The 21,168-nt window shown below is 34.5% G+C and overlaps 5 protein-coding genes across 6 annotated transcripts; all 5 read right to left on the reverse strand.

Moving 5' to 3' along the window:
* Positions 1 to 615: 615 nt before the first annotated feature.
* On the reverse strand, positions 616 to 3,706 carry LOC103854186 (ketohexokinase). The gene is made up of 13 exons (XM_009131115.3): positions 3,449 to 3,706; positions 3,273 to 3,345; positions 3,099 to 3,188; positions 2,929 to 3,006; positions 2,789 to 2,863; positions 2,646 to 2,698; positions 2,397 to 2,547; positions 2,026 to 2,136; positions 1,812 to 1,938; positions 1,608 to 1,705; positions 1,389 to 1,527; positions 1,229 to 1,281; positions 616 to 923 (listed from the first exon to the last, which is right to left on the reverse strand). The coding sequence occupies exons 1-13, from the start codon at positions 3,526 to 3,528 to the stop codon at positions 840 to 842; spliced, it is 1,212 nt and encodes a 403-aa protein (XP_009129363.1). The 5' UTR covers positions 3,529 to 3,706; the 3' UTR covers positions 616 to 839.
* Positions 3,707 to 7,100: 3,394 nt separating this feature from the next.
* On the reverse strand, positions 7,101 to 9,915 carry LOC103854202. Its single transcript, XM_009131135.3, has 2 exons — positions 7,592 to 9,915; positions 7,101 to 7,475 (listed from the first exon to the last, which is right to left on the reverse strand). Exons 1-2 carry the CDS (start codon positions 7,675 to 7,677, stop codon positions 7,223 to 7,225), a joined length of 339 nt encoding a protein of 112 aa, XP_009129383.1. The 5' UTR covers positions 7,678 to 9,915; the 3' UTR covers positions 7,101 to 7,222.
* A 483-nt stretch (positions 9,916 to 10,398) lies between these two features.
* On the reverse strand, positions 10,399 to 12,166 carry LOC103854213 (ammonium transporter 1 member 4). Its single transcript, XM_009131146.3, has one exon. The coding sequence runs from the start codon at positions 12,094 to 12,096 to the stop codon at positions 10,591 to 10,593; it is 1,506 nt and encodes a 501-aa protein (XP_009129394.1). The 5' UTR covers positions 12,097 to 12,166; the 3' UTR covers positions 10,399 to 10,590.
* A 238-nt stretch (positions 12,167 to 12,404) lies between these two features.
* Positions 12,405 to 14,435, reverse strand: LOC103854222. The gene is made up of 3 exons (XM_033286762.1): positions 13,800 to 14,435; positions 13,564 to 13,650; positions 12,405 to 13,477 (listed from the first exon to the last, which is right to left on the reverse strand). Exons 1-3 carry the CDS (start codon positions 14,043 to 14,045, stop codon positions 12,791 to 12,793), a joined length of 1,020 nt encoding a protein of 339 aa, XP_033142653.1. The 5' UTR covers positions 14,046 to 14,435; the 3' UTR covers positions 12,405 to 12,790.
* An 802-nt stretch (positions 14,436 to 15,237) lies between these two features.
* On the reverse strand, positions 15,238 to 19,634 carry LOC103854232 (probable tyrosine decarboxylase 2). 2 transcript variants are annotated; one of them, XM_009131166.3, is made up of 13 exons: positions 19,499 to 19,634; positions 19,005 to 19,326; positions 18,685 to 18,757; positions 18,304 to 18,534; positions 17,844 to 18,007; positions 17,618 to 17,758; positions 17,404 to 17,463; positions 17,048 to 17,212; positions 16,861 to 16,917; positions 16,530 to 16,594; positions 16,303 to 16,426; positions 15,776 to 15,913; positions 15,238 to 15,675 (listed from the first exon to the last, which is right to left on the reverse strand). In XM_009131166.3, coding segments are annotated over exons 1-13 (1,671 nt in total). In that variant the 5' UTR covers positions 19,501 to 19,634; the 3' UTR covers positions 15,238 to 15,546. The 2 variants fall into 2 exon arrangements, with proteins under 2 accessions (XP_009129414.1, XP_033146134.1); XM_033290243.1 differs by lacking the exon at positions 16,861 to 16,917.
* Between the last annotated feature and the right edge of the window lie 1,534 nt (positions 19,635 to 21,168).

Raw genomic sequence — 21,168 nt, forward strand, 5'->3', positions numbered from 1 at the left:
GTAATGCAAAAATGATGGATACCATAGTATCTTACAAATTATAATAAATATTACAAATCTGGTAATATATGATTTTTTTTTTTGAACAAAAGATTGATCTTGTTGACCAAAAAAAAACAAAACATTATGAATGGGCAAATTAATTACTCAAAAGGAAGACACTCCAAGTTCCAAAAGGCTTGAAAATATTTGGACTGAAGGGTGAACAGAACAATCTACAATCAGGTGTACGAATCTTAAGGAGAAGACCCATTGCGATTTAAGAATTAACCACTTTACACTTGGTCAGGTTATATAGTTCACCATTGCCAGTTATTTTGACATGAAACATTTGCTACTTTCACGGCCCACACACCGATCATCTCGCCGTCACTAAGCTCATTAACAACACGGCAATGGGGTCCATAGTTTTAGCTTGCCAATCAGATAGGCGCGTGGCATCATCATTTATGAATTTGATTTTGTCTTTGTAAGGCGTTAACATCGTCAAGTGGATAGAGGAAGTGACGACACATAAAGATAAGTAGAGCGTGGGCGTGTCATTGTAGTCTTCGGTTCAATCCCAGCCGTTGGTAATAAAACGCATTTATACAGACGCGATCAGCAAGGTTGAAGCGTTCACATTGCTTACCCATTTACTAGTTTAGAATATTAACACCACTTCGTATAGTATGTTTCTTTTTACAACAAAGCAAAGTCAAACGTAAAATGAATGTTAGTATTTGACACCAAGTCTTTACTGAATTTAATATGTATAAAGTTTTAAATTGTGAAAGTGGGCAATGGAGTGACTTGAAAGAAGATTAGGTTTGAGAAAGGAACATAGAACATTGAAGTTGTCAAACCAGAAAGGGTACAAGTCGGGGATCAGTACGGTGAGGAAGACCGGTGCGAGCTCCCAAAGATCGGCAGTTGCAAGCAGCCTGCAAGACAAATACATGGTTACAAAGATCGGTCAGAAAATGTTGTATGCTCCATCTGGAAAAAGCGGTTCAGTGAGACTAGAAAAACATTGGGGACAGTGACCATTTATAAGTCTTACACTGATGGCAACCACAGAGTATTCAGTGTTTCGGTTTAGGATTAGGAAACTCGGTTCTCCAAAATAAAGTCATAGATTCACATGATTTATACGGGGAAAATATGTATAGACATGAAAAATTATGAGCATTGAATAATATAAAACAGAGAGGTTCTGTGAAATATGTTTTCGGTTTAGGAGAGTTACCACTTGAGTAGCGAATGGTAGCATTTTCTCTGGGGGCATGCCGGCGCATAAGGCTACAGACCAAGGAAACAAGTAGAGATAGGTCAGTAAATGTTTACGAATTTGTTTTTGGGTTGTGATTACTCAGTGAGTGTATATGTATCTTGGTAAAAATTTTTACCATAAAGAACTGCTCCTATGAATGCGTCGCCTGCACCGGTGGTGTCAACAAGCTCTTCTGGAGGAATTTTCTCTGCTGTTCCGAGAAACAATCTTCCACTCAGTGTTCCTACGCCGTTGGCCTTTAGTTTAGCAGTCTCCTGCGAGAAATTTGTGTGGAAAAGTTGGATTTTCTTCCTTTCAGTGACAAGTTATTTTAGGAGATAGAACGTTTGGTTACCGATGAAACGCATGTTGGAAATGTTGCGGTCGAGTCTACTCTATCCTTCAGAGTCTCCACCAAACTCTCAATGTCCGTCTCTTTTGATTCTGATGCTTCTGTTGAGGTGGTGGATATAGACAGAGGATGTTGGGAACCCAGTGAACGGAAGATGAAAAGAAAGAAAAGCTTATACAGAGTGACATGACGTCTCGGGTTTATTACCTGTTGAATCTCTCTGGATCATTAAGCATCCTTCTTCACCTAAGGTTACGATCACAAACTTCAGTTTCGGCAATCTCAACAGCATGGACACAAGCGCACATGGAATTGAAGACACTTCTGTCCATGCCTGTTAGACGTGAGAGACTGAAAATTTTCAGCCTCCTCAAAAGCTGAGAAAAAAGATGCTGGAAAACAAAGACAAAGACTAGCTTACCTGAGGGAATTTTGCTGTGCAGACAACGTAATCGGCGAGTTGCAAGAGCTCATCTAATCCATCTCTTTTCTTCTCTGCATCAACTAAAATAGGTATCTTCTTCCGACTTGCCTGCTCTGGATAAAAGCAACAAGCAAAGAAGGAAATGAACACGTAGGTTGAGTGGCATATTTTCTTTTCGTAGACAAAAATAGAGAATCATGCGAAAACCTCAAACATGGTGAACTTATAACAATGACTAATCTTACAGACATACAAATCACGCTTTGTTTTTGTTGTACTAGAGAGAAATCAAGAATCAGGTAAAGGCATGGGTTCAAGCAACATCTATGCCTAGAAACCATTCGAAAAGAAAAGAGATGCATGCTTACCTCTTTCGCAATCACCAACGCCGTTTCGTGTAATCGTACATCAAAGTATGCAATGCTTGCTCTGTCTAGAGCAGATAACATGGTCGACTGAGGAAGATCAGTTGGTACCATGGGTGGATATCCAGGCGTATGAATACAAGTACGCGTTTGCCTGAATAAAAGAAATTAGAAACAGGCAAACAGCACTCCAAACTAACTATTTACAAGATGAAACATATCCCCAAAATTCGCAAAAAAAAACACACTCACGTTTGTTTATCAACTATGACGTAGGTAAACGGAGTATTGCCCTCTTTAGAGACCTAACATGAGACCAGATTAGCAAAAAAAAGGCTTAAATAAACATCATAGAGACTAGACTACAACAGATGATGAAAAGGTTGAGGCATTACCACAAGAAAGGAAGTATCAACACCATCGGATTCAAGCTCCTCCAATATACCTTTACCTTGAGAGTCATTAGCTACCTAAGCATAGTTTTTTCATTACTAATCAGTTAATAACATACTCAACTGTTGAATCTGCTCAATACCTTACTAATAAGCCTAGAAGTCAACCCCAAACGAGCTGCACAAGTCAATGCGTTTCCAGCATTTCCCCCTCCTTGTACCTGAATACATCAAAACACACAGTTCCTAAACCCTAAATCACAAACCAGAACATAAGAAGATCCTGGAGAGAGAGAGAGAGTTGAAAGAGTACCTTGAGGCTAGTGCTTCGGATCTTGTCATCGGGTTTAGGATAAGAATCCACCGTCGCCAGGAAATCCACAGTGGTTCCCCCACAACCAAGCTACACGAAGACGGTAAATCTCCAAATAAGCGCGATTCAAGTAAAACTTCAAAAGCATACGAGTCAGTTACGGAGGAAACTCACGACAATGCCGTTATCCGGCGGAGGAGGTGGAGGAGCAGAATCGGTGGAGGAAGAAGACATTCTAGTCCTGAAACTGAATCACACAGGGAAGAGAGAAGAATCCTTTAGAAACTCTGTAAGAGCATAAGTTAGTAACGGAGATTGCAATCGACGATTGAGCAAACTGAGAAAGCGACCTCGTGAAGTGACGACGGGAAGACGGAAGAGAGACGGCGGAGAAGAGAGGAAGAGGTGTGAGATGAGTGAAACACATCATTTTTTGCTTCTTTGTATCTGAGAGAGAGAGAGAGAGAGATTGAGTGAGGTGTCAGTTCTGTGGAGAGAGGTGTCAGACGCTGATAACCAGATGTTTTAAAATTCAGATCGACCGGCCGGTTCGATTGATGGAACCCAGAGTCGGATAAAATGTCGATTTTGAACCACTAGTGTACCAGAAGAACCTTCCAAGTGAGATAGAGGAAAAGCATTATTCATAGAGAAATTCCGGATAACTAATTTTGTCACAAAAATAAAAATTAATAAAGAAAATGATCAAAATAAGTTTTATTAAAGGGTAAAAATACATGTTTACTTTAGGTTTAACTAATTTAGACTTAGGGTTTAGAGTTGGGTGAGGTTTTTGGAATAGGGTTTCAAATTTAAAAAAATAAAAAATAGATATTAAAATTTTTAAAATAAAAAGGAGCTATTTTGGCTATTTTTTTTTTATGATTATTTTTGTGACAAAAACTTAAAAATTGTTATTTTAGAAAATTGCCATTATTCATATCCATATTTATTTAATGTTGAACGAATGTATGTTAACTAAGACAAATTGATTTTTCTTCTTTGCTTAATAAATTGATTTTCAATTTCTTTGTGGAAACTGGAAACTGGAAAGTCGATCCCACAAGATAACTTTAATTCCCACAAGATAACTTTAATTCCTGCTTTGTAAATACCCAATATGTTTTCTAATAAGTGTCACTTTGACATTTTTCATACAAATTAAAATAAAAACTGAAATGTAATTAAATTGTTATTAATTACACATATTTAACTAATACTCCATATGTTCCTAAAAGATCTATGTTTTAGAATTTTCATACTTTTTAACAAAACATATTAAAATTTAGCTATAAATACATAGTTTTTTGTAATTTTATATTTCCTATATTTTTAAACCAATAAGATTTTAAGAAGTGCAATTAATGTTCTTGAACTTCACAATTTCTCATTATTAGTTGACAAAAATTACATTGGAAATATAAAATATGTATCTTTTTGAAACAAAAGGTTTCTCAAGAATATAGATATTTTAGGAACAGAAGGAATAGTATTTTAGATAAACAAAATTATTTATAAAATCAATGCAGTTTATAATTAATTTTCAACTGAAATTAAGTATAATTTGCATTGGAATTCTAAAGTGATATTTTTTGTGTAACAAGAAAAAAAATATTAGAATGACACTTATTATGAAATAGATGGAATATCATGTTAGCTTCGAATGATAATGCACTGAAACAATTATGGTAACATGCTGAATGGTAAATACACATTTATATTGCTAAACAACTAGTCCTCCTATGTATTAAATGATAAGTGACTTAAATAATTTGGGAGCCGGCGGTCCCATGGACATAGTCGTAACATAACTGCAGAGACATATTCACAAAGAAGTGTTTACAAAATTCGAGTTGTTGTGGAAAGATTATTACATAATTAGAAAAGATATCATAAATAGTCTAAGAAAGAAGAAATTCATGATATATATGATGTTCTCTCTGCACAGTAATACTAGCTCCTCTTGTTGTTCATGATATTCATGTATGGACATGACTAAAATCTTGAATAGTATTAGTGTTGACTTGTGTTTGCTTCAGGGACATAATTATCAAACTCTCTATAGTATAAAGAAGATGAAGGTTCTTTGCCGCTGCCCATGGATACCAACCAGCAGGGTTGAGATGATCGTCGATGAATGAATCCATAACAATTACAGTTGCCATAACACCCCACGGATACCCAAATATGTCTTGAATGTTGACTTGATAGGAGCAAGATCGACACTTGCTGTTATGTTGTACTTTTTCATTGTGAACTCCGATTTGTAGTCTTGAGTTTAGCGGTTTTTAACTATCACCATATTTCTTTGTTCTTGATTTGGCTTACGTGCCACTATCTGACACCTTCACAAAGAAGCGTCTGCAAAATTCGAGTTGTTCTAGAATGATTATTACACAATAAGGAAGGATATCATGAATAGTCTAAGAAATATCCAAAAGAACTTGAAGAATCTGCAAAATTCGAGTTGTTTTGGAAGGTTTAGTACATAATCAGAAAATCTACCATTCAAACACACAAAAACAAAAAGATGGATTTTTGGTTAATTGATTATATGTTTTGCATTACTATCTTGAGAGATAAATAAATATCTGGAAAAATATGTAAAAAATTAGGAAAATATTAGCAAAAATTAATTTATAAACACAAAATGATAACGAGAAAAATAAAAAAAAGTAGAAGAATATGCATAATATATGTTGGAGAAGTTAATATGATAATTACATATACAATTCTACAAACATTTATTATTATTAAATATTCATCAATTATTTTTATATCAAATTTATAGAAACTTTACGACTGATTTTTAAACTATCTGAAATAAAAAGTTATATTTTATAATATTTCTAATTATTATCAAAATTTATGACATTGTAAATATAACACATACTACAATATTTATATCTGTCAATTTGCGAACAACCACCTAGTATACCATTAATTGGATGAATCATGTCCACCTAGTATACATTAATTGGATGAATAATGTCATTAACTCATGTTAACATCTCAGTTCCTAACTATGACTTGTGCAAAATTATGCCTTGAAACACTAACGCTATTAATGGGCTATCTTTCAGAAGTGTTGAGTTATTGATTTGGGGGTGTAAGAAAAATATTACAATACATCTACCAAACCTGTTTTACGCTGATTAAACAATAAACACTAATCAAAAGTTTAGGAAATACATAAAGGTGAAATATATTTTCTTTCTTTTCCGTTAACCAAAGTTTTAAACGTATGTTTTTTTTTCCTCTTACTTTAAACATAAGAAGAAAAAGAATTGGTTACCATGTGTTCATCTTATCTTTTCCATTTCGCTTTATTCTAGTCACTTTTAAGTTCCGTATTCTTCTTACTATTATATAGGATTCCATCAGTCAAAAGCGTTGGAGAATGAGACTATAAGATGATTTGATATAGACGACTTTTATTCAAGACTACTGTGGTATGGTAATTAAACATAAGACCACGATTAACCGAGGTTCTTAGGATAGGATTCTTAGTTTCGGCTAAGAACCGTTTTTTAGTTTTTAACTAAGAAAAGTTGAATATTTTTTAAATAAGAGATATAAGAGCTGATTCTTAGTCGAAAAATGTATTAAAAAAACAAATGTCAAATCATGAATTAAAAAATTCAGATTAAGAGTCTGAATTAATCATGCTTTAACGTTTGTTTGATAGATGGATAGGTACTTTTCTTCCAAGTCTGATTACTTTAAGATCAATGCATTCAATGTAAGAAATGGAAAGTTGACTGGTCAGCGGATCTAAGACATGAAAATCATTATAGTATATTTTAAGGATTAAAGTGACAAATAAAGATCACATCTTGCTGACCAAGAGAATCCAACGCTTACGGTTTAAGGATTTTCCCAGACGTTTGAATTAACTTAAAAATATTTCGTGCTTGTGAAAACCTTCAAAGCTGAAATTTTATTATGTAGCATTATGTCAGGATTATTCGAACTTAACTACGAAGTTTTCTCAAACCTGAATTGTGAAATACTTGTTTAATTATGTGATTGTTAATGCACACAAGTCTAAATTTTCTTACTATATAAACACCCAAACAAAAAGAACACAAAATACAACAATAGTAACGAATCAAAGTGAAGAACTAATTGTGGCGGAATATGTAATGTTTGTCAACGGAGAGAGATACATCCCAAGTACAAGAAAGTCCCTTGGGAAAAGTGACGATATCACCTGCTCCAAACTCTACATACCAATCTACTTGTGCATCCAACGATGACGATGATGCTGCTGTTGATGATGATGATTTAGGGTAAACCTTAACTTTACCCTTCACAATGTAACATATCTCTTCTGCTTCATATTTCAAATGGTACTTCCCCGGTGAACATCCCCACCTTCGTTCCCCAACCAAGAAAAGATAAAATTTAGTTTTGTATCTTGCAATAATAGATCTCACACCATCCAGTAAAACGAATTAAGAACATAAACAAGGATAGTCTAATGATCTTACTTGGGCCATGACTTGAACATCAGTTCGTCAAGACGATCTTGAGATGGGTTTTTCTCGACGATGATTCTTGGATTCTGATCTGTCATTTACTATTACCTCCTTATCTCTATTAAAATATTTGTGTTTTCAGTAAAGTTAAGCAATGGAGAGGAGAAACATGATAATCACAAGAGAAAATAAGTGTGAGAGTGTGTAATTGTTAAAGCTTTCTTTGTGACGTATTTATTCAGTCAAGATATGGGGTGGAGTAAGAAAGAGGAAATATCTTTTTTGAGTATTGACCGGAAAACAAAAACAAAAAGAATCTAAACAAGATTAATTTACCTCAATATGAATGAATGATAACAACGATTAATGTGATTAAGACTTAACTTTCTTTTTTCTTTTTTGTCAAAGATTAAGCTTAACTATAACACTCTTTTTTGTCAAAGATTAAGACTTAACTATAACATACTCTTTTTTCGTCAAAGATTAAGGCTTAACTATAACGCTCTCTTTTGTAAACAAAGAGCATCTAACCATGTAGTAGGTAATAGGTATGGGGTATTTGACATATTTTTAGTGACATGCATGTGTATTTTGGTTCCACTGGTCAAAAGGTTTGAATGAGTATCCAGTTTGACCATCACGTGGCGAAGCTTCACTGGTTTTTGGGGTACAGTTTCTGACTAGATGAGGGAATCAATGGTTCTCGAATATACCGCATAAATACTAATTCATTTTGTAGTCACTTTTGAACTTTGTCTCCTACTTTACATTTCTTTGCAAACAACTCGCCTTGTAATCCTTATCTACAGAATAACACCTACGTTTTACATCCTTTTAAAACAATTATACACATAAATGGAAATTTTAGAAAATTTATAGGGAAACATTTTCAGTTCTCAGTCTTTGTTATTGTTAATTATGTTTTGAAAATTGTAAAATATTTGATAGTGAAAACCATTTTCTGCATAATATATTTTTCGCTCTTTCCATATTATATTCTATTGTATTAATATATTGGCCACATGTTTGGATATATCTTTCGAATTCACATGTGAGTGGTTGTTTTTAACTTTGCTTTTTTATTTGTCGTCTTTTTTGCATGGGATGATGAATCACGTCTATTGTACTGGTGTCTTATTCGCACGTGGCTCGTAACTTTCTCCTAATATGATTTTTAGCTGCTCTATTCAGTATGTTACTATGTTTCAAATTATTTACTTAAATGTGTTTTTGAATTGCTTAAAAATCTTAAAGATTAGTGTTTACGACAGTAATTTCAAATTATATAAAATTTTATCATGTGAAAAATAACTTTAACAACTAGTCTCTGATGGCCTCGATGTTTTCTTTAAAGCACAACATATTCTCCATTCATAACTTCAACGATTAAATGGATATAGTCATAAAGATAACATGATATTTTTAGGAAAATTAAAAACAAAGCAAATGAAAGATAGCGTCACAAACTTAGATTTAGATAAGTTTGATAAAGTGTCGAAATTGATTAGAAAGAAGTCACTCGCGAGTAATCTCATAGAGACAGTATTGTGTCCTTCAGATTTTTCAGACTTGGAAATAGTCACTATAATTCACGACGTAAGTTCAAAAAAAAAAAAAAAATCACGACGTAGAACGATCCACTACCTTGATTCGCTGGCCTCGGATGCTATTGTCAAAATATAAAACTAAGATCACACGACTATTATATTATTCCAGTATTTACATGACGCAAGATATCGACTCCCGAACAAGACCTAAACAGTTCAAGCCATAAACCTTCAGTTTCGTCGTTTGATTCTATCTGTAATTGCACGCAACTTGTCATGGACTAGATTGTTTGGTTCCTAGGAAAAAAAACTGCATTCCTCGTTACTTACTTCTTGAATAGTATTTTGGTTGTATTTTGCATTTGTCATTGCTTGTTTGTTTCTCAGTTTTATTTTTGTGATATTTCCTTAGGATTATAATTGGTGGTTTATATTGTAACCAATTTCTGATGGAAAAGCTATATATCGCTAAGGGTAATAAACATATGAATGCGAGCACACGGCCTAGAATCTGTACTGGGCGGAACCATCTGGCCCTCCAATTATTTATTGGTCTGTACTTGCCCATTCTTTAGTTACTAAATGTAAAAATAACTTGAGTAATTATTAAGGAAATTTTAGCAAAAGAAAAAAAATTAGTCAGAGAATTCAAGTAACAAACTATAAAAATATATACTATAATTATTAGGGTCATTCTCATAAATAGATTATTTTCAAGTTTTGGTCACAAAAATAAACTACGAAAAGAAAAATGACCAAAATGTTTCGGTAAGATAACCATAATAATCTAGATATATAAAATTTTAAAAAATAAAATAAAAATTATTTTTTTATAATTTTAGATTATATGTTTTCAAATTTGAACTTTTTTATAAATTTTTTATTTTTTAAATTTTTATTTTTTTTTATTTTTTTTTCAAATTTTTTTTGTAATTCGAAAATACTTTTTGTAATTCGAAAATACTTTTTGAAACTATTTTTAAAATTTTTATTTTCAAATTTAAAATAATTATTTTTTATTTTATAAATTTTAAATCTCAATCCCAAATCTCCACCCTTTAACTCTAAACCCTAAAGTTTATTTATCTCTTTAATGAAACATTTTGGTCATTTTGATCTTTAGAATCTATATTTGACATAAATTTTTGTAGTGATATCTTAAGGTATTTTCCTAATTATTATTATTTTGATCATTATCTTCGGCCATTTGATTCAGGTTCATCATTTTCAACGATTAAATATGTAACTTTTTATTTTTAAATTAGCACACCGTTTTAGATATTTGAGGATTTACCCTAATTCAGTGTTGGTGGCTGGTGATGGACTCATGGTTAATACAAATCAAAATATAAATAAATAAACAGCCAAACTAAAACAATTTACTCCAATGCAAAAGGAGCAAATATATACAATCAGAGACCAAAGAGTAGCTATATTAAAATGAAGAAACTAAAGAACACCTAATTACACATTCTCATTTTCACGACCCATCTCCCTAACCATAATCCCATTCCTGATCTCTTCTTCAGTGTACATATAAGCCAACCCACCATGACTCGTCGGATCCATCCCGGCGATCTCATCCTCCGACGGTATCCTCAACAGCTCCAGCTTATGCAACACGAAAAACAGAGTCCCCATCGTCACACTAACCCACCCCGTAATCACCACAATCTGCACAACGTGCGCCGCAAGCAACCTCCATCCCCCTCCCATCAATAGCCCGTAAGGCCTGTTCGGATCACCTCCAAAGACCTCCGAAACATACGTTTTATCTGCAAACAAACCGGTGAATATAATCCCCCACGCGCCGCAACCACCGTGAAGCTGAGCCGCTTCCAAAGGATCGTCGTATCTCAACTTATCAGCTAACTTGTTGAATCCCATTAGCACCCATGCAGCTACAAACCCGCAAATAACCGCCGCCCACGGTTCAACAACCGAGCAGCCACCGGTTATCGCGGCAAACCCGCCTAGCAAACCGTTACATACATCTGTCACGTTCCAATAACCATCTATCAATCTCTTCCCGAACAAAGTCGTCAACGCCGCCGTGCATCCAGCTAAAGTAGTTGTAACAGCTGTTCTCCCGACAGCGCTCCATTGTCCGTAAAACGAACTTCCCGGAGACGAACCGTAAGATTTGTTAATGATCGCAAACGAACCGGGGTTAAACCCGTACCAACCGAACCAGAGTAAAAACGTACCAAGCACAACCAACGTCGCGCTATGACCACGCAACGTAACCGGTTTACCTCTATTCTCAAACCGGCCGATTCTCGGTCCTTCGATTAACGCTCCCCACAAACCGGCTATCCCTCCAACCATATGAACGACGCCGGATCCAGCGAAATCAATCACCCCTGATTGAAACAGAAGGTTATCAGCTCTAGCGGGAGACGCCCAACCGTCGCTAGACCAGAACCAATGAGATACAATCGGGTAAACCAACCCGGTTAAGAAAGACGAATAAATCAAATACGCAACGAACTGCGTCCTCTCGGCGATGGACCCGCTGGTGATCCCCGCGGCGGCGATGGCGAACGTCCACTGATAAAGAAAGTAAGGATAATCAAACGACGCCTTCGGGAAGCCGCTCATGGCGAAGAAGTGTTTTCCGATGAAGCCGTTGGACGGAGAGCCGAAGGCGAAGGCGAAGCCGAAGAGGTAGTAGAAGAGACCTCCGGCGGCGGCGTCGATGACGTTCGTGAGCATAATGTTCATCGTGTTCTTGGCTCTGACGGAGCCGGCGCAGAGCATGGCGAAGCCGAGCTGCATCGCGAAGACGAGGTACGCGGAGAAGAGGAGGTAAGTGTTGTCTATCGCGTAAGACGCGTCGGTGAATTTGCCGGAGATCGTTTCGAATCTCCCGCAGATGAATTCTGCCGCGGCGGCTGCGGCGGTGGCGTTGGCGCCGCCTGATAGTAAGGGGATGAGATCAGAGGCGGAGCAAGAGAGAGTCGACGCCATTGGTGGAATTTAGAAATGAAGAAGAATGAGAGAGAGGTTAGTCTTTTTATAGAAGGGGAAGGCTGAGAGATTCTCGAGATTCTGTTTGAATCTTTGAGGGAATTGAATCTTTCTTTATTTAACAGAAAATAATTGTAAACTGAAAGAATATTTTTAAATTCAAGATTCTGGTAACTGATTTTCCACTATTAATGTTTATTTGACTTTTCTTCACTATAATTATGGAAGGCCGTACCTTTTTCAAAGTAAATTGTTTTTTAAAGTTCCCAAAAATGAAGTACTTTGTAATCTGTGGATTGTAAATTTATTTTTGTGCAAAGATCTTGACCATATATATTTTTTGAAATTTACTTCTTTATTGGGTGATTTACTGATTTACCATAAATAAAGGACGGAATATATTTTATTTTTGTTACTTACTAAACTTGAACGGTACCGTGTTAAACAATCAAAAGATAATGCACTTAGATTGATATTGAAATAAGTCCAAAAATATAAAAATAAAAGACTGATAACGAAATGTTTTCGTAAACTTAACGTCCTAACCAGAAATTAAGCTCTTGGCTAATACTACCTATATACATACTAATTCTAAATTTAATAAATTATGAAAATCAAGACAATCCTAATGTTCAAATCATCCAAAGAAGGTTTCGAAACCGAATTGGATTGACCAGACAAGGGACAAACAGGATCAATACTGTCCAATGTCCATGAGCCAGTCTTCAATCTCCGCCAGCGCTTTGTTGACACTTCTACTTTGTTGTTGTTGTTGCTGCTGATTCGCCGGAGGATTAGGAGTTCCACACGGAACTGCATTTGGCCAGCTACATTTTCTAGCGTAACCATTGGTGTTAGATGATGTTAGCGTTGAGACATAACCACCAAAAGTCTGCTGTGAATTGCCTTGTAAAGCCGTGGGAGGAGTAACATAACGGTTATACGGCAAGCCTTGAGCAACTTCCACAGGAGTAGCGCCTACACTTGGCTTTTGAGTCCATGGTTGCGATTTGGAAGAGAATGCTTGGGGGATTGGGTTACCATTATTAAACCAACCATATTGGTTTTGGTATAACTGAGAAGCACGAGGTTGTAGATTTTGCGGAAAGGTCCTTGGTTGCTCGGGTCTGTAACCAGGACTTATGTACGTGTTTGGGCGAGACGCAACCATAGTGGATGGTCCAAACTGGTTTACAGAGGAATACCAAGTGTTTTGTTGCATAGATTGAGGCCGAAGTAAATTTCCAGTTCCAGTCCTGACGCATTCACGTTGATTTTTCCATATCTGATCTTTATCATTGGCATGGCAGTGATCATAGGCGGGGATACCTATGCACCAGTGAGGACATGGAGCACGTATGTCACAAACATAACAATGACACTGTTTAAGAAAAAGCATAACCATTAATTAGCAATATAAGCATAAATTAATATAATAAGCAAGATGCAAATAAAGACATTTCTCACCATGTCACAGTACTTGTCGTGTGATGTGGACTTGAAAGGGTACTTAGCGCAGGCATGTCGTGGATGTGGGAAGTCTCTACATGCTACCTATAAAATAAAAACAACTTCCTTATAATCCTACGAACAAGTTGCAACTTCCTTAAAAACAACTTAGAAACTATACACTTTAAAGTAACTTCACTTATAATCTTACGAACAAGTTGCAAGTAATGATGAAAGTTTTGATATGATTTTACCTCGCCCTTCTGCCCTAGTACAAGGATATCATCATCTGTTACACAAGTGTTAGATATAGTCTCCTTCGTCTTGTAAGGATCACCATCCAAGACTACACAATCGTCATCCTCTTCCTCCACCATTACATCGGAGGAAACTGGTTTCCGTTGACCAGTATGGTTCGGTTTCTCGTCGTCAAACACATCAGTGTGGTCGACTATTTTATCATCCTCTTCGTCTGAACTAAGATAAATGATACCATTCATGCTAAGGTTTTTTTTTTGTTTTTCCAAAATAGACGGTATATCCAATGAAAATTCAAAGGAGAAGAGAGGTATCAGAAGGGTATTGCATGAGTCAACACTCAAATGAGAGATCTAGAGATATTCGTTTGTTCCTTTCACCACCGGAAAAGGAGAACCGTTAATGTCGCCAGGATGGCGCAGAAATTGAAGGAAAACAAAACGAATTAGGTTTTGGTATCGGAGAAGAAAGCAATTAATAACAAGTTGTTAAATCATTTTATTAATGAGTCATTCTTGGGTTCACTCCCTAGGTTCACCAACCAATAGGATTTCATTATTTCAAATTCGATATCTTTTAAAAAAGGAAACAAAATATTCTCAAATTATATTATGTTTTAAAAAAAAAAAAAAAATAATAGTTACAGAAAAAAGAATTAAAAAAAAAATATTTTTAATGTTCTCAACAAAATACTAAACCCTAAATCCTAATCCCTAAACCCTAAATCCTAAACCCTAAACCCTTGGATAAACCCTAAACCCTTGGATAAATCCTAAACCCTTGGATAAATCCTAAACCCTTGGATAAACCCTAAACCCTTGGGTAAACCCTAAACCCTTGGATAAATCCTAAACTCTAAATAAAAAACACTAAAACCCTAAACGCTTGAATGTTTTAGTGTATAGTGATTTTGATTTAGAGTTTTGGATTTATCCTAGAGTTTAGGGTTTATCCAAGGGTTTAGGGTTTAGGATTAAGGGTTTAGGTATTAGAATTTAGGGTTTAGGGTTTAATGTTATGCTGACGACGTAAAATATTTTTTTTGTAATTATTACTATTTTTTTTTACTTTTTAATTTTAAAAACATAATATAATTTGATAATATTTTGTTTCCTTTTTTAAAAGATATCGAATATAAAATAAAAAAATCCTATTGGTTGGTGAACCTAGAGGTTCACCCTAGGGGGTGGACCTAAGAATAAGTCTTTATTAATTTGGCCAGGCCCAAATCCTAAACTAATTTCCTTAAATCAGAATTCTTAAAATTTTATTTTGGATTTTGGAGAGAGATTACAGGCGAAAATCCGGAGCTTCTCACTTTTTAAAAAATTGCGAAATTAGTTAATTTTGAGCGTTTTTTATAAGTGATAGCGGTACATCAAACTCAATCACTTATTATACTAAGTTTTATTACTTTCAGTTTTGGCAAATTAAGATACAAAGAGCCTTTTATTTCGTGAAATATTGTCAAGCATACAAACAATAGCAATCATTAGTAAAAAAATACCAATAGTAATCATTACGAAGAATTATTTTACGACAATTTAAAGAATTGTTCCTTGCTACGACGAGTGATGCATTACAATGAGCTACTAACTACGATTGGAGAATCGTCACTAAATCGCTTGTGTGACGAATAGCGCAGTCGTTAATCCCTGTTTTGTTGTAGTAGTTGTATATGGAGAAGACTTTAATATAATTGTGCGAAAAGGAATTTGACAGATAGGTTTTTCAAAAATATTCTCATTTTTTTTTGTTGTGGATAAATTCGGTGGCATGCTTCTGTATAATCCGCCACGCTTCAGTCACATGCTTCTCCTCTGTCAACGGTGCACCAACGGCAAATCGTAAAATGAACTTTCCTGACAGAGCCTGTTGACAGAATTTAGATACGTTTCAGTTTTTAGTTATTAAACTAATCCTTTTCCAAAACAAAATATGATATTTTATTTGTTATATAGATATAACTCACCGTGTGAGAGATGAAGATCTTGCCAGTGGAGTTAACGGTCGCAAGCAATTCACGGTTTCGTTCGTTACACTTGTCTTCATCACCATCAACAGGGGCCAATCGAAAGCAAACGAGTGAAAAATACCGAGTAGTGACGACCTTCACATTTATATAAGAAACATTGTCAGAATGATCTTTATTTTAGAGTTTTTACACTTATTAAAAAATACGTAAAATTTTGATATATGTATTATTTTCCGTATTTAACTATTTCTTATGACTTTTAACCAATCAAAATTCAGTAAACACAATTAATGTTTTTGAAGTTTACAATTTGACATTATTATATACATTGAAAAGTTAAAATATTGATCTTTTAGAAACAAAATATTTTTCTAAAACATGGATCAATTAGAAACGGATGGAGTATTAACCAATAATTTTTTTTTGGTTGATCCTAAGGAAAAAATATAATATTTATTACAAAATCAATTACATGTGACGTTTAAATAAGTTTTCTATTTCTTTGTTTCATATATATTTATTACCTCGAAATGAGCATCTTGAGCTACATAATCTTCAAAATTCTTGGCGAGATTGACATGGTCTCTTATAAAGTTTCTCAAGTTCTCGGCACCATAGAGCCTTAAGACCATCCATAACTTTAGTGATCTGTGTAAGTACCACATACATTTATATAAGTTTGTTTTTTGGTAAAAACATTTATATAAGTTTATAGTACAACTTATAAACCTCAATTGTAAGTACGACGAACCTGAATCTCCGAGAAAGAGAAATTTGCCAATCTTTATAATTTACGACCTCATCCCGCTTAGAAACCTGATATCCATTGAACCATATGTAGATTATATATTTACTCTCACACAACATATTTTCCATCCTAAACACATATGAAAATTTAAGTATCTTTGCTAACGGGCCATTTTAATCACAAAACGATATATATGCTGATATATCTTAGTAGTATTTTTTTGAATCCTTTCATATACATCTTGCTACTTGAATGACAACATAATTCGATCGTCATTTCAGAATAATGGTATTTACTAGTTCTTAGCACAATAAAGAACATGAGGGACTTTTACCTTGTATTCAAGATACTCAGGATTTGTTTTGAGAGCATCAATGAGAGAGTACCGATCCTTTATAGTAATTCCAAACAAACAAAAAAGTTGTTGGATATAAAGTGACTAAACAGTATAATAATCTGAAACTGATGAAAGTAACTAACTAGTAGTACTATACACTAAGAGAAAAGGGATAAGAACCAACCTTAACCCAAAGTGGTGAACAAGTTTGATTAGCAAATAACCATTTATGAGCATTGATGTTAAAGGAGTCTGCGTTTTCAACTCCGTCAATATGTTTTCGAAATTCTGGGCATATGCATGCATTCCCAGCATAAGCTGCATCCACGTGCATCCATATCCCGTAGCTCTACACAACATCAATATTTATTTAGCCAAATTAAATCATACATTAATTAAGTATATTTGCAGTAGCTGACGCAATGTGATAACTGATGTGGAGGAACTAGGTTAAGAACATGGTTTATGCACTCCATACCATATATAGATATATAAACTAGTCAATTACAGTTAGTACTATATATGTGTATATTTATTTACCTTTGCAATTTTTCCTAATGGGACCAACGGATCAACTGCAGCTGAAGATGTTGTGCCAACCTGACAAGCCACATATATATATTTAGGCCAAATAAATTATAACAAAAATAGCTATAATCCATATTGTTGGTTGACAACAAAAACATATACTTCTTTCATATAGTTATTAATTAATTAAATTAATTATTAATTTAAAACTAGTTTAAGTAATTACTGTAGCACAAATGAAGAAAGGGATAAATCCTTTAGCGAGATCACTAGAAATAGCTTCTTCAAGTGATTTTGGAGGCATTCCATAATTTGTGGAAGAATCTGTTTTGAGCAACCTAATGTTTTCTTCATGTATTCCACCGATCTATATAAAAGATCACCACATATATATGACTTGTATAACTATTTAATCAATTAATTTAGTGTTTTAAGAAAATATATATACGAACCAGACAAGCCTTTCGAAAACTAGAATGAGTTTGGTCGGATGCATATACAACAAGTTGAGAGAGTGAATTTTTGCCAGCTTTTTTCATTATCCTGTCTCTGGCAGCTAATACCACCACAAGCACTGCTTCACATCCTGTCCCTTGGATCACTCCTCCTCCCCTCCCTTCATTTTTGTCAAATCATTCAATTAAATGCATAAAGGATACAGTCAAAAATATATGCTCTATTCTTTTATTATATCATTTAGTAGTTACAAATGTTGTTAATAATCAATTGGACCACAGTTTCATGTGTGGTCATAGTTTCTTTACTCTAAACGTATCAATAACTATAAATTTGTAACTAATTCTGCGGCCAGCTACATTTCACCAGTTAAAAGAACATTTATGCAAATCATATGGACTAATCATTCGAGACACTCCACCAATGTGGGTGCTCTAACGCTAAACAATCAAGAACCTGTAGAGAGAAAATGGTCGGGAAGTTGGAGCAATTTGGCAAGCCAATCGAGAACTATGACTTCGAGCTCAGTGGCGGCAGGAGAAGTGAGCCAGGTAAAACCGACGACGCTCAGGCCAGCGTTTAGCATCTCTCCCAAGAATCCGGCCACACTCGTGCTTGACGCATAGTATGCAAAATAACTCGGGCTCTGCCAATGAGTTAGACCCGGAATTATCTTCTTTGAAACGTCTATAAATTATGACAAAATTCAAATTATTAAAAACGTGAATAAATAACATATAGATGTGCTAGGTTACAAAAGAAAACACATAGATATGAAATGTTCGTGCGTGAAAAAGTGCATGCTGCGTTAAACATAAACAAAACTGTATTACGTACCGTGTAGAAGTTCTTTCAACGGTTCAGGGTGGTCAGGTGCTGAATCAGGCAATATGTCCCGGAGATAACCAGGCTGCGTCAAATCACCCACAAGATATACTTTATATAGTAAAAATTCAGAAAATATTACTCTAATTAAAGTACTTGTATTGCTTTTGTACTTTTCTATATAGAGAGATGATTAATGATTATAGAATTACATAAATGACCACATAGAAACAAATAACGAGAGGTTACATTTACATACATGTAGTAAAACAATACCTGATATATATTTATCGTTTTTATATATACACAAAGAGGGAGAGAAGAGAACAAACCTGAACTTGAGAAAGAACAGGAAAATCCTGAGGGGAGTCTTCAAGGTTTTTGTAATAATCAGCAATAAAATCAACCATTATGTGGCCTTGCTCTCTCAGCATCTCACTATCCATTGGTTTCATTTTTTTCATCTTTTCTCCGTTAACTTTTCCATTACCATTAACGTAGCCGTTGTCGTTGCCATGCCCATTACCGATGCAATGGCCGTTGCCATGCCCATTACAGATGCCATGGCCGTTTACATACCCATTACCGATGCCATGGCCGTTGCCGATGCCGTTACTTTTGCCAATGCCGTTCTCTGTGCTGTTGCCGTATTCCCTGTCACGGATATGTTATTTAAACAATTTTTAACTAAAATATCCCATATATATTCAAATCTATATGAAATATGATATTGATCTATATGAAATATGATATTGTTGACAAAAAAAAATGAAATATGATAATATAACACTCTACAGAAAAGGTGAAGATTAGAGGCGTTGCTTACATCTTGAATGGTATTTGGCAACTGTTGTAAGACTGATTGTTTATGTTTTTTTTTTTGAGAAAGGATGAGTGTGTATGTTATTATCGAGAATTTGTAAGATGCATGGTTCAGTGGTCTGCTTTGGGGGATTAAATAGTACAGTACTACTAAACAAGCCACGTTTGTTTTATGTACTCCTTCCGTTCTTAAAAGAGATATATTCTAGATAAAACTTTTGTTTCAAAAAGATACATATTTTATATTTTCAATGTAATTTTTGTCAATTAATAATGAGAAATTGTGAAGTTCAAAAACATTAATTACATTTCTTAAGATCTTATTGGTTTAAAAGTATAGGAAATATAAAATTACAAAAAAACTATGTACTTATAGCTAAATTTCAATATTTTTATTAAAAAATATGAATATTCTAAAATATAGATTTTTAGGAACGGAGGATGGAGTATTAATTAGTTACAAAATTTATAGCCACAAAGCAGTGATATGTGAATAATGAATTATTTTGTAAATATCACAATAGTAATATGGTTGGAAGAGCTAGTCGTAAAACCTATGCCCGGTAGAATAATAATCACTTGTTTGTAGATGTTGGCGCCCAAAATTTTATCGGTGTAAAAGTATTATTTTAGATAATACTAGTAAAAAATCCGAATTTCAGCGGGTATTATACTAAATATTTCAAAAATGATACTCCATTTGTTTCCAAAAAAAAAAACTACTAAAAGTACCTTAAAATTTTAGAAAATCTATCATTTTAAAACAAAAAAATAAATTTAAAAAATTCTAATCTCAGGAATAGAGTATTTGTAAATACAATAAATTCAGCGACAAAAAAAAAAGTAAATGCAATTAATTCATCACTGTATTACTCTACTGAAGTAGCTTTCAGCACAACCTCTTCCTTCCAACCGCCAACAACTAATATGCCCCCGATGATCCATAAAATCTCCAAGAAAATCATAGACATTGTCTTGATATCTGGAATCTGAATTTCATATTCTTGCTTAAGCCAGAGATCCCGAACATAAACCTGAATCTGTGAAAAGCCGGATGTTTTTATTTATTAACTTGAAATATACACAGGAATAGATGATTGGAGTCGCAAGAAAAAAAAATTAAAACTCCGGTACGCCGACCCATGTGTTCGCGGATCTGACATTATTAAGATATGTTAGCAGTTAAAGGTCAGGTCAATAAAGAGCAACAAGGACAGTATATCAAAAATGACGTGATAAAAAGCAATAAATATGGGATATCAATCATTCATCTTCCACACCCTTCATGTCTCAAGTGAGCTACTCCTTACCGAACAGCATTGACTTGATCCAACGAGAATGGGAGAAGTCGACCATCTCCACAAAAAAACTGTTGTGTAAGATAAAAGTAACACTATATCTTTACACCAAAAAAAAGTAACACAATATCATATGGTCGATTTGATGTACTCCTGGCCACAATTCTAATACGATAATTGTAGACATTTGGGTCTTAAGCTTCCACAATCGCTAGTGAAAACCGTGTACAAATCACAAGGTTGAGATTATAGTTTTTCCATGTCAGCTCCTCAAACTGCAACCACTTGTGAGATTATTTCTACAATCGCAACCTTCGACATAATGACTTTGGCCCAAACAACACAAACTCTAGTGATGCCTGAAGCTGCATCTATC

Source organism: Brassica rapa, chromosome A01, assembly GCF_000309985.2.
Source record: "Brassica rapa cultivar Chiifu-401-42 chromosome A01, CAAS_Brap_v3.01, whole genome shotgun sequence".
NCBI lineage: Eukaryota > Viridiplantae > Streptophyta > Magnoliopsida > Brassicales > Brassicaceae > Brassica > Brassica rapa.